The sequence below is a fragment of the Manis pentadactyla genome, chromosome 1, assembly GCF_030020395.1.
Source record: "Manis pentadactyla isolate mManPen7 chromosome 1, mManPen7.hap1, whole genome shotgun sequence".
In the NCBI taxonomy this organism is placed as follows: domain Eukaryota; kingdom Metazoa; phylum Chordata; class Mammalia; order Pholidota; family Manidae; genus Manis; species Manis pentadactyla.
This window is the reverse complement of record NC_080019.1, coordinates 3,654,287-3,671,101: the sequence shown is the minus strand read 5'-3', so window position 1 is coordinate 3,671,101 and position 16,815 is coordinate 3,654,287. Positions and strand designations below refer to the sequence as shown.

Genomic DNA, 16,815 nt, shown 5'->3' with positions numbered 1-16,815 from the left:
CATAATACAATGGCACAGGTCGGGGAAAGGGACCAGCAATACGGCCATACCAGGCAGTGGAGCCAGGCAGGGAGCAGGTAAACAGTGGAGCCAGACAAGTGACTCTGTCTGGCTGTGTGTTAGAACCTTCTGGGAGCTTGCAAAACACACAGCGCCCAGGCCCCACCTTCCAGAGAGCCCAGTCAGTGTATCCAGGCATCAGCAACACAGCGCCTTCCTAAACATGCGTTTCCAACGTCTTGGTACCTAGTCTGTATGCGTCTGAGACTTGTTCTTTCTCCTCTCCAAGATGTTCTTGGTTATTCTTGGTCCTTTCATTGCCATATAAATTTCAGAATCTGCTTATCAATTTCCACAAACAAACCTGCAGGGAATTTAATGGGTTTTGCATTGAATGTATCTACCCATTTGAGAATTGGTAGCTTTAACATATTGAGTTTTATTATCCTTGAACATCACAGTTCCCTCTACCATTAAAAAACAATCCCTTTTAGTGATGTTTTGGATTTTTCTGTGTAAAGATTTTGCACATCTGTTGTAAGATTTATTCCTAGTTATTTGATGCTTTTCATGATGATAAAATAGTCATTTTTAAGTTTTTTTGTTTTTGCTAGTTATATAGAAAATTGATTTTCTCATATTTACCTTATATCCAGGACTATGGTAAATGTACTTAATAATTTTCATAGTTTAGATTTGTAATCTTTTGGATTTTCTATGTACTCAGCTAGGTCATCTATAAATGACTTTTATTTCTTCCTTTCCAATTCCTATATTTTTAATTTCTTAATTTTGCCTGGTGCCTCTGGGTAGGTTATCCTGTACAATGTTAAAGATAAGTGATGATACCAGAAATGGGGTTTTATTCTGTCTTTGGAGGAAAGCTTTGACATTTCACCACCGAGTGGTTGTTGTGGTGTTGGACGTACCTCTTGTTGGGTGAAGTCAGGTTATTTCCGTTAGGCTACTTTCTGTCTGGTGCGACTCTCTAGTCAGCTGGTAAACACTTGAGGGTCAGATAGACTCATGTATATAAGATCCGTTGATTTATGATAAAGGTGCCATTTTCATGCAGTGGGAAAAACAATGGTCTTTTTAATAAGTGGTGGTTGATATTTGGATATAAATATGAAAAAAGATCAACCGCCATCTTAGTATATATACATAAACATATTTCAGGGGCTTATGCACCATAATGTAGAAGATAAAACAACAAATCTTCCAAAGACTTAGAGGACTATGTTCATGACTACAATGTGGGCAAACATTTCCTAAATAGGACACCAAAACACTGGTCATAAAGAATAGCTGTTCAACAGGATATTCCACAAGAAAGAAAAGGCAAGACACCGACTGGAATAAGGTACTTAAAATACATACGTCTAACAAATCCCTTGGACTCAGATCACTAAGAGATGCCTAAAAATCCAATAGGAAAATGTCAGACAACCCAGTTAAACAGTGGTCAAAAGACCAGCAGGTCCTTCACGAGGAGGCCCCCCGCGATGGCTAACAACGGCGGCGCATCACTACAGCCACCGGACGCAGAAAGGAAAAGGAAGACCGGACGGGGCCAGTGCCGGCGAGGATACTGGGCTCCCGGGTCTCAGGCGGTGTGTCCCCAGCCCGAGGCTCGGCGGCCTCGCCCCCAGCAGTTGGCCTGGGCTCAGGACCCCTTCTGCCTGCAGCAGCAGAAGCCAGAGGTGGCATAGGATAAACCACTGTCCCCTGGGGAGTAACCCTAACCCCGGGTCAGCTGCAGGGGTGTAAATACCCCAGCTTCCTTGCTCCCGGATGCGTGTTCCGAACCATGTCTGGAGATCGTCCCGAGGACTGAGCTCTGGTGCACAGTGGCGTTTGCTTGATAATGTACCTTACTGAGGCTCACCCCTTCTCCATTTCACATCCCCACTTCCTGCCAAGATTTTTTTGGGGGCTGTCTCCCAAATAAACCACCGCACCTCAATTCTCACATCAAGGTATACGTCTGGACAGAGCCAGACTAAGGCATGTATCACACTCCAACAAAATGTTTATCTAAAAAAAAAGCATTCCAAACATGGGAGATAGCTCCTACCTGGGGAGCGGGGCAGCAGGAGCTAATATTGCTCAGGGTGGATTGCTGTACATACCCGAGACATGCCTCACCACTGTTCTCAGTGTAAAAGTGCTTTCGTCCCTCACATGGATGTACATCTGGGCACGTGGTCAGAAAACGTGCCGGGAATTCTACATGCTTTGCCTCTCTTAGTTGTTATCCCTATTACGTTGATAAGGAAGGTGGTAACCACAGGTGCAAATAACTTGTTCAAGACCCTATTACAGTTCCAGGGCAAGTAGCGATGTGCTAGCCCTGACAGGCAGCCACTCTGCTGACCGCCTGCTGGGTCAGGATGGGTCCTGGGAGAAGGCCCTTCATCCTCTCCTCAGCGGGAAACCCCATACAGCTATAACGCAGAGGGGACCGATGAACGGGTTTCGTAGAAACTGCCTCTGGCTTCAGGACGCAGGACGGGTTAGAGGGGGAAGGACAGAAGGGGGCCACCCTTTAGGCAGCATTTGCAGGAATCCAGGCATGGATGGGAAGGCTGCAAGTGGGCCTGGGGGCTGCAGACATAGCAGAGAGGAGGTGGACTTTGGGGGACTGGCTGGGAGAGGGGTGACGGGTCTCAGTGACCAGTCGTGGGGGTTGAACAAGAGGGAGGACAGTTTCTTGTTTTGGATGTTGGTTGATGATTTAAATAGTATTTTTACTGAGGTTGTTTCAGTAATTCATTGTTCTTGAAGCAGGGGTCCCCCTGGTGGTAAAAGGGAACCATGAACAGGCTCCCTTATCCTGGGTACCTGCTGTTGCGGGACCCGGTTGTGCAGCTGAACCTGCTTACAGGACCATGGACTGAAGAGTCTCCTCTTGCTTGGTGTGGGGCAAAGACCTGCATCTGAGAACAACTGAGAGCTGGCGGGTGGGAGGCAGCGGGAAGTGGGCAAAGGGGCTCAGGAGGTGCAAACATCCAGTTACGAGATGCGTGAGTCACCGAGTATGGCGGGTGAGAAGAGTGCAGCGTCTACTTGAAAGTTGTGAGAGGGGGCATGGTAAAAGTTCTTATCACAAAAAAATTCTATACATATAAAATCATTACATTGCATGCCTTAGATGTGTACCATGTTATATGTCAATTAAATCTCAGTGAAGCTGGCAAAAAAAAAAGGAAAACCTTCCTGAGAGCTAACGGCTGTGGATGGGTCAGGCAGTGGGGCCTGATGACAACCTTCATCCCCTCCGGCACTGAGTCCACGGCGGCTCTGGCCACGCTCCCCCGGCAGGTGCAGCGGCAGAAGGGGTCGGCTGTCCCGAGGGGCGCTGGATCCCGCGGGCAGCGGGCAGCGCTCCCAGGGAGCGCAGACCTGATTCCCTAACAGCGCGGCGGAGGAAAGAGCAGAGACCTTGAAGCCAGGTGCACTGCGTTTGGCATGTCGGCTCTGCCGCCACCGCGTCACGTTCTTCCTCTGTGCATCATACTTAACGGTGTCTGGTTGGTTGTGCGGTGGAGGAAATGTGTGCAAAGCCCTAGCTCGGCGCCCCCGTATCAGCTGGCCGTGATGAGGATGATCACGGTGGGAGTGTGGAAGATGCCCGCGGAGGGCCTCGGGCCCCTAGTGCGTCTCGGGGATCCTGCTGACTCGTGAGTGTGCAAGTGGGCAGGGCGCCAAGGTGGCTCAAACGGTGGCCAAGCCTTCAGGAAGCCCCAGGCCTGAGTAGCGCATCTGAACAGACAGGCAGCATCCCGGGGAGGCTCCTCCAGGTCCGTCTAGCTTTGTGCCTTGGGGAAAGCCCTCAAAATAAACAAGAGGAACTTGCTAAAATAGGTACAGGCCTGTTTTGAACAGGTGGAGTCATCGGCCAAAATGAGATATTCCAGAAGCTTCCCATTCTGAGCCTTCAGCATGTCCCTGGTCATAAATAAATACCTCGCTGCCATATAAATCCCCAGGGAGCGCAACACTTTGCTGCGTAAAGCAAGGCCAGCAGCTACGAAAGAGCTGAGAGAAGAGCCCTGCAGGGCCCTAGTGCTCCCTGTGCAGCCCCTAGGAGCCCGGGAAGGCTTAGGGGTTAAAGCTTGTAAGCACCCCCTTGAACACACCCCTGCTGTGTTCACTCCCCAGGAGCACTGTGTGCGTGTGCATGTGTGTTAGTCAGTCTTATCCATGGTAAGCTTCTGTAAGTTCCCTAATGGAAGCCACTGTACTTTCTTGGCTTAATTGCACATTATTGAGTGTTCTGTCCCTCACGCCATAATGTACAGTAATGAGAAATGGTCCATTCGTTAGGGACTGCCAGCATTCCAGGCAAATGGCAAATCAGGTATTTTATTGATGGGCCCAGAAAGTACTTTCTCAAAGGTCAGAATATAACCCTAAAAACAAAACAAAACAAAACACAAAAACTTCCTTTTTGCACAGCACAGACTGTAGCATATTAAACAGCAGAAGGGCTGACAAGATGGACCGTATTGATGTATTTCACAGGGAAAGCGAGTCTTCCCTGATGCAGTGGTTTCCCCCCTTCCTCCCATATTATTCTGATGCCACCCTCTTACTAGCTTGTTCGATTTTAAATTGTTTTGTGGGTCCAACAGCTGAGGTTCGTACTGTCTCTGGACTTACAGCCACGTCTGCCGGATGTTGAGAGGGGGCAGGGAGGTATGCAGAACAGACTTGGACGAGTGCGCCTGCCCTTGGTGCAGTTCGGGGTGGCCGCCTCTACGAGTGGGGGCAGGTAGCAGAACCAATGGTCCCCCCATATCGATTCTGGGGATCCTTCCCCTTAGCTTTCTGTACCTTCAGGGAATATTGACTTTAGTTAAGCCACAGAACAGCCCAAGCTCACGACGGAGGTGGTGGGGTGAGGCTGTTAAGCCGGAGTGCGACTAGGTGGAGGGCATCTTCCGCCTGGCTGGGAAGGCGCCCGGCAGTTCCGTGCCCTTGAGGGCAGGAGAGGGTTCATGCAGCGCTTGCTGGTGGGCAGCCGAGTCCTGCCTCACAAGCCAAAGGAGTTGGCAAAAAAAACTGTGTAGAATCCTAAGAAGTTATCAAAAGGCAACTTAATGGAAGTGTCTTAAAGTAAAAATTTAATTGCTCTTTATTGCATCCACTTGATGAAATGTGATTTTGTATTTGTTTTCAAACTATTGTTTTCTATCACTAAATGTTAACTTCATAATTCTTTAAACTTTTAAATTTCCCAAATCAGTTCTTTTGCCAAACTTGGGCAGCATTTTGGCTAAATTACACGTGGGTCTGTCTTTGTATAAGGGCTGCACCAATCACATCTACATGAATGGGTATTGGTATAAATGTAATTGTCTTCACCCAGACAGCTCGTGAGCAAGAACATGAGAGACACAATACAGAACAGGTGTTCATCTGTGTGTGTGCGTGTGTGTGTGTGTGGAGGTTCTGTGCGCATCAGCCTTACGGGCCCAGGGTCTCTCCTTTGGGAGGTGTCTGGGTTACACTAGCCCCTCCGGTGCCCGTGCTCTGGCTGAAAGCGCTTTCCAGTCCTAACTGATGGTGGAGGGCACACACCGGACAGCAGGCTCACGTCACGCAGGCCCAAGGCAAATGCCCCTTCCTGCACACTCTGCCTTCCCCCGGCCTTTGCTGCTGATCTAAATGTGGGATACAAACGCCCAGCAACCGTTGAAACCCAAATGGCATGTTTCCACAAAAACTCGGATTTGGACACATCCAGCCGGCAGATGGAGGATGCCAGGGGGAGGCGGGCCTTACCTGGCGGTACCCCCAGAGCTGGTTGCCCTTCATGCCATGGCAGTCGTAGAGAGTGACCGGGCTGCTGTGTGAGATGGCGTCAAAGCAGAATTTCCGGGAGTGCAGGGGCTCGCCAGGCCGGATGTCGTCTCTCCAGCCCAGGGTGAAGAGCTAGAAGGCAGCAACAGCAGAGAGGCCACAGTGAGTTTGGCTTGGAGGGGACGCAGAGCAGGGGAGGCGCCATTCACAGGAGAAGAACCGTATCTCCGCAGGACAGAGCTGAAAAAGGCACATCTCATGAAGCCCTGAAACAGCAATAGCAGCCGACAGCCAGGAATGAGTGAGGACTTCCCCGTGACAGAGGGGTGGCCTGGGGTGGGGGGAGAGGGAGGGAGAGAGACCGAGAGACTGAGAGAGAGAAAGGGGGAGAAGAGACTCTTTAATGGAGCTCTCCACCTTCTTTACTTAGATGGGTTAGTGGATCAAATGTGATGTAGTTATTCTAAGTGAGCAAATTCACTGAAAAAAGACCAGGGGTACAGTTGGGCAGGACTGATGCTGGCAGCCTGAAAAATGTGATTCACAATGAAACCTACGTTGATGAGGTGAGGAACAGGCGACGGTGTTCCCGGGCGCTGGCAGGAGTGATTCTCAGGGCAGCTGGAACGTGCTGGCTGTGACTCCCGGTAAGGGACACAGCACACACACGGGCCTCGTCCCCGAACCGGGACGGGGGCTCCTGCAGGGCTTTTACCCCTCCTGCATTGACATGACTGCTATTCCAGCCAGCCTTTCCCTATTCCAGTCTATTCTGTCCTATCCATCCCATTCTACTACTTAGAAAATGCTGCTTATGATGCATTTATGCTTATAAATAAAGGATGCTTATGTTGATTTTACAAAGTGTTAAATTTAAAATAGCACTTCTGTAAGGGAAGGGTATTTTCTTGAGTTTGAGCTGGACACCCTTTGAGGGGGTTTAGTAGGAAATCTGCAATTAAGTGGGAAATAGCCTAGATAAGACCTACAGTTTCCTTGAGTTCTAACATTTCAATGAGACTGTGTAAGTCTTACCCTGGGGTTCCGTGCAGGAGTCCCCCGCTGATAGAAGGGCAAGCACATGGCTGAGCCGTGTACAGAGTGCACACTGGGCCCTGACCAGCCCTCAGAACTTTTCAGTCTTTAGGTCCTACCTGGGTAAGAAAATTTAGACAATCTGGCAAAATTCAGGGAGGACTAACAAAAATTACTAAGTGGTGGGAAAGTGTAGAAAACCTGAAAAAACTGGGTTAAGTGTCTGAAGAAAATCAGAAAGAAATGATCTAAATCTAACAGTCAAGTCTGTTGTGACTATATTTGCCTCCTCAGAAGGCAGAACAAAAGGTGCTTTTAACAGAGGGGCACGGGTTTTACTTAGGTTAGGCATCTGACACAGATTCATGACGAGGAATTGTCTGGTCTCTTTTCCTAGTTTTATATATATATATATATATGTGATTGTGGACTGAGACATTTTTAGAGTCATGCAAATCTGACGCAGGGGAATGACTTCTCAGGGAAAGGACCTGCTTGGCTCTTTCGGGTCTGGGGCGTGGCCTTCAAATCAGAGCTCACGGCTCTCTTGGCCCCTGAGATTCTGTGCTGCTCCGTCACCATGTGACCCGTCTTGCGGTCGCCCCCCTCCAGTCACCTCTCCACTGTGCTGGGCTCCCTCTGGGACACTGTCCTGGCTCCTGTGCTTGGTGTCCTGCCTGCTCAGTCTCAGGTCAGCTCTTGCCAGGGTGTAGATAACTCATCACATGTGTTACGTCCAACTCTGAGCGGGATTTCCCAACGGCATGTCCCAGGGATGTCTCGCATGCAGCCCATCCTGCACTCAGTTGATCTCCTGCCTTCTAAGCCTGCTCCTACGCTGGCATTGCGTCTTAGGTGGTGTGGTGGCCGTACCATTCAGCTCGTCAACCAGGGAGTCTTTAACCCCTTGTGTCCCCCCACCCTTTTTGGCTAATCAGCTACCCTGCTTAGATCTGCCTAGATTTTGGCCTTCCAACTATCGCTGGGAGCAGTCCTTCCCTCCCCATCTCCACCGCCTTTGCTCTCAACATTTCTTGGCCACTAAAATGACCTCCTAATGGGCTTCTTTCCCACCTTCCCCTCTGGGCTCCTTCAAAATGCCAGTTTGACCATGTTACCTCTCACCTTGAAACCACAATATTTTCACATAACCCTGAGAAAATAAAGTTCAAACTCTTTAACATATAAAGAACTTTCCAGAATCTGGCCCTTGTTGTTTTCCCCAGCTGCACCCTTTTCTTTTAGTTCATGTTCTAGCAACCACAAAACATTTGTAAATCGCTAAGAGAGTAAATCTCAGAAGGTCCCATCACAGGAGAAAAAGCTCTGTAACTATAAATGTAATAAACATTAACTAGACTTACTGTGATCACCTCACAATATATACCAACAGCCAATCACAATCATGTTGTCCACCTGAAACTAGCGTAATTGCCTGTCAAGCATACCTCGATTAAAAAAAAATTTGTAGTTTGTAGTGCCAGCGAGGTTTTATGTTCCTTCTGAGACCTTGTCCGCGAGTCTCCGGTTGGACGGCTGCGCTCCCAGCCACCCCTTCATGGCCCGGTCCGGGTCCACTCACCCAAGAAGCCTTCCTCTTAGGACCCCTTACTCATTCCTGTCCCTCCCCTTATTTCAACAGCTCTCTGTGTTATCATTTTTCTGTCCCTCACTGGGTGCTGACATCTTTAGTAGCAAGAATTATCTTTTTTAGCTTTGTGCTTCCAGCACCCAGCACAATTCATGACCATTTAATAAATGTCTATAAAAAATTCTATTGAATTAATGAAAATGTACTCACTCTATTAGCAGACAGTGCTTTGGGATAACTGTCAAGATGGGCTAATTGACTTGTGAGCACTGCAAATGGATCTGTGCTGTTTGTGTCCGCCTACAACGATATCAAGGATCATTATGACTCTTTGAACTTGAAGCTCCAGTGATTCTGGGCTTGGCTGCCCATTCCTGGGAGAGAAATTTCCTGACCAAAAAATCCTGTCATATGCATCGATTAAATCTTTATTTTCCTTAATCATTGCATTTCCTTGGAATCACAAGCAGTCTCACCAATGTAGGAGCCAGTGGCGTCATTTGGTTTATTTGCTTCCCTCCGTCTCTCCTGCTTTCGGCTTTTACCTGCCTAGGAGGCCGGAGCCAAACGGACCTCAGTCGCGAGCTGCCACGGTGCCTCCTGGCACAGCTGGGCACAGCCAGCCTGCGGAAGCCATGTGCTCACCCCCCCCCTGCCCCGGTGTCCAGGCCTGCCTACCCTCCCGCCGCCCAGCCCGGGCAGGGATGTGCAGTGGGCACGCGGGTATCTCCCCCGTTTGCGCCCCAGGGACGTCCGGAGTCTGTCCCCTCGCGCGGCCGGGCCCCAGACAGGAGGGTCGGATCTCAGGCAGGTCTGGATAATCGCTCCTCGGCTTTTGGTTTTTCTTTTCCAATCTTAAATACTGCAGTATTAGAGTAAATTGGTGAAAAAGATACCATTTTCTTCCTTTAAGTGATGCTTTGAAATACAGATTCGTGGCGATGCGTGCCTCCTCGTTCTGGGCTTTACCGCCACGTGCCCGGGCCTGTGCCGGCCGCCGGAATAAGCTCGTGGGACGTGGGGCAGCAAGTGACTTACTGCCTTCATCTTGCTCCCGACGTGAAGGGCCCCAGGGGGTTCTGCCCCCTGCGGGTCGTCACATCTCACTCCGCTGTCAGGCGGTGGGCGGCAGCCCGAGGTCCCGCCTGCTCCGCCCTGAGGCCCGTACCCGGGGGCACGCCCGTCCTGCAAGGGGGTCCCTGCAGAATCTGCCCCCTACCGCGGGCACTGACTCGGTGCCATCTGTCTGCACGTCTCTTCTCCAGGTCTTGGGAAGGGGGCACCTGCGGGCTGCCCGCGCTCGGCGGGGCCTCCTCCCAGCCTGAGACACCGGCCTGCTTGCTGCCTGGCCAGCCTGGCCGGCCGACGGCGCTGCCCCTGCCTCCCCCCTCCGCCCTGGACCCATAACCGCAGGCGGGGATGTTCTTTCCAGACCTTACAGCCTCATTCAGGTCTGTTTGTCATTCTTGGTCCCTAGAGGGAACGGAGAGCCAGCATAGGATGGATGCTGCAGGGCCATCAAGCCGCTAGACGGCCCTGGGGAATGAACCACCCGTTCGCTTCCTTCACAGGAGCCAACTTGCTCATCCCTGGCGCTCTGCGGCGGAGACGTTCTCTTACAGAGGCACTGCAATGCACTCGCCTTTGTTTCCCATGGAACTGTTTTGTTTATTCATTTGTTTCATTTTGGCCATTTTTAATGAAAAAGACCATTTAAGCTCTAGTAGGTGCCCCTTTTGTGTTCTTTGAATGCTTTTGCATCAAAAAATACCTGCAGTTTTCCTGACATACTTCTTGGCTCGTTCAGGAATTTTAATCTTAAACGTAGAAGAATGAGCCTTCATCTTATGAGTCACTGAATAATATATTGAATAAAACTTGCAGCTAATTACTGGAAGACAGAGCAGCTTGTAGTGTTTGACCTTCAAGTCAATATGTAAGTGACACAGATTTCATATATGCTGATGGAGAGCAGAGATTTCCCCCCTCTGTCAGCCATGTTCAATTTCCCTGCAGCTGCGCCCCCAGAGCCCGGAACGCAGTGCTGTTCGAGGGGTCCTGTTGAGCCTGTTACATTGTTATTCGCTTGTCTTGTGCTGCCCTCTGGTGGCCGTTTCTTGAATCACATGCTGTTGATGTTTGCATTTGGCCCAAGGAGGGAAACCATGAACCAACCATTTTTAAAGTGTATGCCATATACTTGGTTTTATTTATATTTATTATCAGCTGTCAAAAAAATATCTGCAGTCCCGAGGATACTTCGTTTTACTACATTTCGGAGGATAGAAATAATAAACCTGATGCATGCATTCAGCTGTGCATATTTCCTATCAGCCAATGGGCCCCGTGTGTATCCCGGGGTCGCTGCGGAGGTGGTGGACAGGAATACACCCGACAGAGGGTCCCCTCGCGGCACGCCTCTGAAACCTGCTCCCTTGCTCCCAGGCTGAAGTCGGGCTGTTGGAGGTGCCAGGCCAGCACTGTGCCTCACGTCCCCGGGAACACCCCTGAGGTGCTTGTAAGTCGGGTGTGGAGGAGGCAAGTCAGATTTTGCTGGTATTTTATTCCCATCAGTGGATCCTCGAGCTGCAGAGGCTCCTTTGAAAGTCCCGCGCTGCGGGTGTATTGGGGTGAGTGGTAAATAGTACTTGGTGCCTGGCAGCTGCCTTGGACGTGGGAGAATTTCTAGTCGGTGTTACTACAACGTGATGCGGGCAGGAACCGTGAGAAGGCAGAGGGCAAGTGGATTTCCTTTGCACCTTCTACATGTGCAAGATGCTGTTAAAACACAGACGTTACTCATTCTCAGAGTAACCCTGCTTGGGAGGTGGGCATCGCTGTCCTCTTTCAAGAGGGAGGAGCTGTGGCCTAGGAAGATTTGACAACTTCACAAGGTCGCCCAGGTCAAACTGGTGAACTCTAGGTTGTCCTGACTGCACATCAAGGTTGGCCCAGATCCTTCTAGAACACCACGGGTAGGGGATGAGCACCAGGACTGGACCCCTGGCTCGGGGCCGTGCCCGCTCAGTGACTGAGTTCATTCCACGCGTTCCTGAATCATGCTGCCTGCACTGGGCGGGAGGGGGTTAGGGAGGCACCGGCGCCAACCCGCTGATTCTCAGCAGGCCTGGAAACCTGAAGATCCTGGACTGGGCGCGGTGGGTCTCCACTAGCTTAATACACAAGACAGGCAGTCGGGGAGGAAAGCTTAGGAGAGCTAGTGCCTTCCTGGGCTGCTGGTCCGAGGACTTCCTCAGAGGGCATCCTGCTGGTTCTGGAAACAGAAGGCGCAGCCAGGGTACACTGTCCTATACTTGTGATAAATACTTTTGTGGAGGGAGGGAGAGAGGGAATCAGATTGGGGGAAGGGGTTTGAACTGTATCTGTACATTTTTTTCTTTTAAAAAATGGCAATAGCCATAGATATTTGTTAAATCTCAATAAGTACAATCTCAATAAGTACACCAAGGTGTGCTATATTTTTTATAGTTTCCTATTTGAAAGGTTTCATAATTTAAAACAATAAAAAGGGGGTAGACACAATTCTACCTGCTGTCTTTTCCAGTTCACAGGGGACACTGTTGAGGAAAGACCCTTACCTGGACCAAAGCAGTTCACTCAATAAGTTGAGTTGCACTGAAATATTTTTCAATCAAAAACAACAAATTGTCTTAACGTATCCCCTGACATCCCTGTCGGGGTGTTACTGCCTCAGAGTTACCCTGCATGCGCAGGATTACAAACAGCTACAAGAGGCGTATGTGTTCTTTTCAATATACAGCCAGAGGGGGAAGATAAGATTAGATAAAGGCACAAACATTTAAAATAACAGTCTTTGATTAAAGCCGTGTGAAGCCATGACATTTAGTTGGCAGAGTTCCATGGCCCTCTATGGGCTTTTCATGGTTTGAGGACTGAAATGAAAAGTCACAACCAACATTTCTCCCATCCTGTTACTTAAAGCGCGTTCGTATACATTGTCTCAAGGGATTGCCACAACTTCTCCGAGAAGAGACAGAAGCAAAGGAATTGAGTGACTCATTTCACTACAAAGCAGGCTCCTGACAGGGCCAGGCGGTGGCCCCAGGCCCCAGGCCCCACCGTCCCACCCAGAGACCTCTTCCCCTGACTACCCCACGCTGGCCTCGGACCCCACTCCGCCGCGACTCTGGGAGCCGACGCACCTGCTCATGGGACCATGTCCTTTCGGAACCGTCCTTGACACAGATGTCCAGCCTCAGTTCGGTTCCCGTGGCTCCGTGCTTGCTGTCCACACAGAGATTTGCTGCCACATTTCGAATCTGCGGAAGGAAGAAAGAATGAGGACAGGGCTGCTTCTGAAGGGACCCCTCGTGCCTGACAATCCCGGCATCGAGTTGTAGCTGTTTTTTCCTGATTACGTGAATATTGAGCGATGCCTTAAATTTATGTGTGGTTTATGGAGAAAAATCAGGGAAGTCCATGTACCGTGGTCTTGCCTACGTGTGAAAGAAGAGACGGTGGAGCCTTTCAGGTGGTTCTGAACTTGGAATCGGTCACCTTCTTGCTCCAGAGCCTCTTGGACCGCTTGTGCCTTAGCTGGGAGCCAGGCCCCGGGGAGGCAGGAGAGGCGGGTGGCGTGTGAGGGGAGAGGGGATCCCTGTCCCTGGGCACCGCGGGGTCCTGTACGGGGCACGGGGACCTGACGGTCCGGTCTGCCGGCCAGTCTGGGGCTCGGATGAAAATTCTCCAGGTAAATGGAGAAAGAAGCGATGGAGAATTCCTCCCGATTGGTGTGTTAACACTGAAATCAGGCCCTGAACAGTCGGGGTGGGATGAGGGCGGACTATCAGAAGTACCAGCTGCAGGAACGGCGGCAGCGAGAGTCTGGGTGTTCGTGCCCCGCTGCCCGCCCGGAGACCCCACCGGTGTCCGGCTGGCATCAGGGCAGGAGAGCTGGGCCCTGTCGGGAGCCCGCTGCTCTGGTGGGACCGCTCGGAGCGGGTGTCCTTTCAGTCCTGGCGACGCCTTTACGTGGACTGGACCCCAGCGACCCCCTCGGTTCCGTCAAGGGAACAGGATGTCCTCAGGCGGCAACGTGCTCCGGCTCCTGGGCCCAGACCGAGGCGGGGGCTGCCCTTCTGGGCAGAGGCACGGAGGGGGGCGCAGGCGGGCAGGGGCAGAGGCCGGGGTGCCGTCCCCGAGGGCCGCGCGTGGACCCCGGCCCCTCTCGCAGGGAGTCTGGCACAGCGCGCTCATCTCCCACCCCTGCACCCCTGCTCGGGGGGCCTCTGTCCCCGGGGACGGGGAGGTGACGCGGGATGCAGGGCAGCAGCTCGCGGCCAGGGTTGATCCCCAGCACTCTCTGGGGGCCCAGGGGGAGCACGGACACTTGCAGCACCAGACGAATGAAGCCCCGAGCGGATCTGCACAAGCCCTTCCTCCCGCGCTTTCCCAGGGCCCCGGGCCCCACCTCTGACCCTGAGTTAGTGGGGTTCCTTCCTCCCGCGCTTTCCCAGGGCCCCGGGCCCCACCTCTGACCCTGAGTTAGTGGGGTTCCCCCCCCCCCCGCGCTGACTGCATCCCTCCCCCGGGCAGCAGGGAAGATCCCGGCAGACGGGGCACAGCCGATCCCCTCCCGCACCCTGGCGTCCCCTCCACCCCCCATAAGCGTCCCGGGAGGCATTTCACCACGGAATCTGGGGGACCAGGTCCAGCACGCCTCCCTGTAAGGGCCACTCTGGGCCCACGGTCGGGTCTCCTGGGTGGGGCAGGAGCGCCCAGAAGGCCCGCAGCTCGTTCGGCTCTCGCCGCGAGGCCCCTGCTCCCCCTGCGTCCAGCCTGCCGGCGCGAGAGCTGGTGCCAGAGCCGGTGCCAGAGCGGGTGCCATTCCCGGGCCGTGTAACCCCCAGGCGCGCTCTTCCTGGAGAACAAGCCCCGGTCTGCGCCGAAGACACCCCCAGGGCGCTCTTGTCCCTGGTGCTCGAGGCCAGGAGCTCTGAACCGCATTTGGGGGGAAAAGCAGCCACTTGGAGGTTTGCAGCCACTTGGAGGTTTACGGCCTCGTGGCCACAGAGGGAGAAGTTCGCCCCCCTGTGTCGGCTGGCACGATACCGACTTGCTGGAGGGGCCCTGATCCTGGAAGAGGAGCACGTGGGAAGGAAGGGGTGCCTGCAGGCCAGGGACACCAGGGGAGGCCCGCCAAGCCCGCCGGGGGACGCCCCCCAAAGCCGGCGAGGGAGCCGCGCTTTGCTTCTGAACGCTGGGAGCTGGAAGGGGCTCTGGCAGGGATGGAGACCATTTTCTGAACTCTTGAATTTTCTAAATCCTCGTGCCAGGGGCATCTGTGTTGACAATGGGATAAACTGCTTTGGAAGCCGAATTTCAAGTTTCCAAGGCATAATTGTCTACATCTGTGTAAATTCCAGCAAGTAGCGGTGCCAGAGAGGAAATGCTGAGTTCAGTCCACGGGGAGGCAGGCACCTGGACACAAGGCTAACACCCGGCCGCTCTCGTCTGCTTCTCTCCCCCCTCCCTTCTCATTCCCACCTCTTCGGCAGTGTTCGTACCCTCTCCTCTTGCTCACAAACACAGCCCCATCAAGACAGACAGGTGAATACAAGTCAGATAAAACATATTTTAATACTTGCTTATTTATTTGAATAAAGTTAAAACATGTAGATAAGAAAAGTTTCAAATGATTCATACTTTTTCAACGCAGGCTCTGTATCTGGCTGAAGGTAAAGTAGTTCACACATGTACATGTACCCAAATCTAGGACATGGAATACTGAATAAATGTATGACAGAATAGATTCTTCCCGCTTTATTCCTTTGATGTCCAGCTTTAGGGCTTGACATCATTAAAATTGTGTCAAGGAATCCTGAGAGACTGAATAGGATTAGAAAGTTAGGTGGGGCTTGACTAGATGGGTAGGAAGTAGGAGAAAAATGGGGGAAAGGGGGATCATTATGTATGACAGGATTACAGAGATAATCTCCTTTGGGCAAGGATTGGAAAAGGCTGCAGAGAGTAACGGATTTCTTAGGTATGCAAGAGAAGTCAGGCTGGGCTTGAACACTGTGGGCTTTTGTTTTCTCCCCACCCAGGAGGTTTTCCATAAAAGGTACCTGAGAAGGGGACTGTAGTATAATGTCAAGGTGGCTAGTAGGTGTGGGACAGGTAATTCAGGAGGTTGTTAAAGAGAGACTAGCTTCAGTTTAACACATGAGAGCATGTTCTGTTAATTCCCCCCAAAAGTCTTGGGGTCATTGAAGTAAGCAGTAGTGAGTTCATGATTGCGCCAACAGATATTTATTAAGCACCTGCTATGTCCCAGGCATTATGCTAGATACTGGCTATACAGTGAAAAATATAAAGAATCAGTGGGGGTGAGGCATGAAAATGGGTGAAGGGAGTTAAAAGGTACCAACTTCCTATTATAGAATAAATAAATAAGTCCTGGGGATATAATAATGTACAGCATGGTGCAATAGTTAACAATGTACTCAATTGTGTCTTTGAAAGTTGCTAAGAGATTTGCAGATTCAACGCAATCTCTTTCAAAATACCAATGGCATTTTGCAATGAACCACAGCAAATAATCCTAAAATTCATATGGAACCACAAAAGACCCTGAATCGCCAAAGCAATTCTGAGAAAGAAGAACAAAGCTGGAGGTATTAGACTCCCAGACTTCAGACTATACTACAAAGCTACAGTAATTAAAACAATAGAATTCAGGCACAAGGAGAGATCCATAGATTATTGGAACAGAATAGAGAGCCCAGTTATAAACCCACACATATATGGTCAATTAGTATATGATGAAGGAGCCATGAATATACAATGGGGAAAAGACAGCCTCTTTGATAACTGATGTTGGGAAAACTGGACAGCTACATGTAAGAGAATGAAACTGGATTACTGTCTAATGCTACACAGAAAAGTAAGCTTGAAATAGATCAAAGACCTAAATGTAAGACATGAAACCCATAAAACTCTTAAAAGAAAACATAGGCAAATATATCTTGAACACAAGCATGAGCAAATTTTCTCATGTACATCTCCTCAGGCAATGGAAACAAAACAAAAAATGAACAAGTGAGACTATATCAAACTAAAAAGTTTCTGTACAGCGGAGGACACTATGAGAACAAAAATGCAACCTACGTATGGGAGAATATATTCATAAATGACTCATCTGATGAGAGGTTAACTTCCAAAATATATAAAGAGCTCATATGTCTCAACATCAGAAAAAAACCAAATAGCCCAATTATTAAAAGTGTGAAGGACCTGAACAGACATTTTTCCAAAGAAGTAATACAGATAGACAACAGGAACATGAAAAGATGATCCATATCACCAATCATCAGGGAAATGCTAATTAAAAACACACT

General features: G+C 50.6%; 1 protein-coding gene and 1 long non-coding RNA gene across 5 annotated transcripts in view; one reads left to right on the top strand and one right to left on the bottom strand.

Annotated features, from left to right (window-relative positions):
• Window positions 1-16,815, bottom strand: part of GALNTL6 (polypeptide N-acetylgalactosaminyltransferase like 6) — a 967,667-nt gene that overhangs the window by 9,900 nt on the left and 940,952 nt on the right. For all 4 annotated transcript variants that reach the window (XM_036888959.2, XM_036888958.2, XM_036888957.2 and 1 more), the window contains 2 exons: window positions 12,619-12,735; window positions 5,791-5,940 (listed from right to left, as the gene is read on the bottom strand). In XM_036888959.2, coding sequence (XP_036744854.1) covers window positions 5,791-5,940; window positions 12,619-12,735 — 267 coding nt within the window. The remainder of the gene's footprint in view (window positions 1-5,790; window positions 5,941-12,618; window positions 12,736-16,815) is intronic.
• Window positions 1-16,815, top strand: part of LOC118914269 (uncharacterized) — a 156,065-nt gene that overhangs the window by 53,556 nt on the left and 85,694 nt on the right. The gene's annotated exons all lie outside the window — the stretch shown is intronic.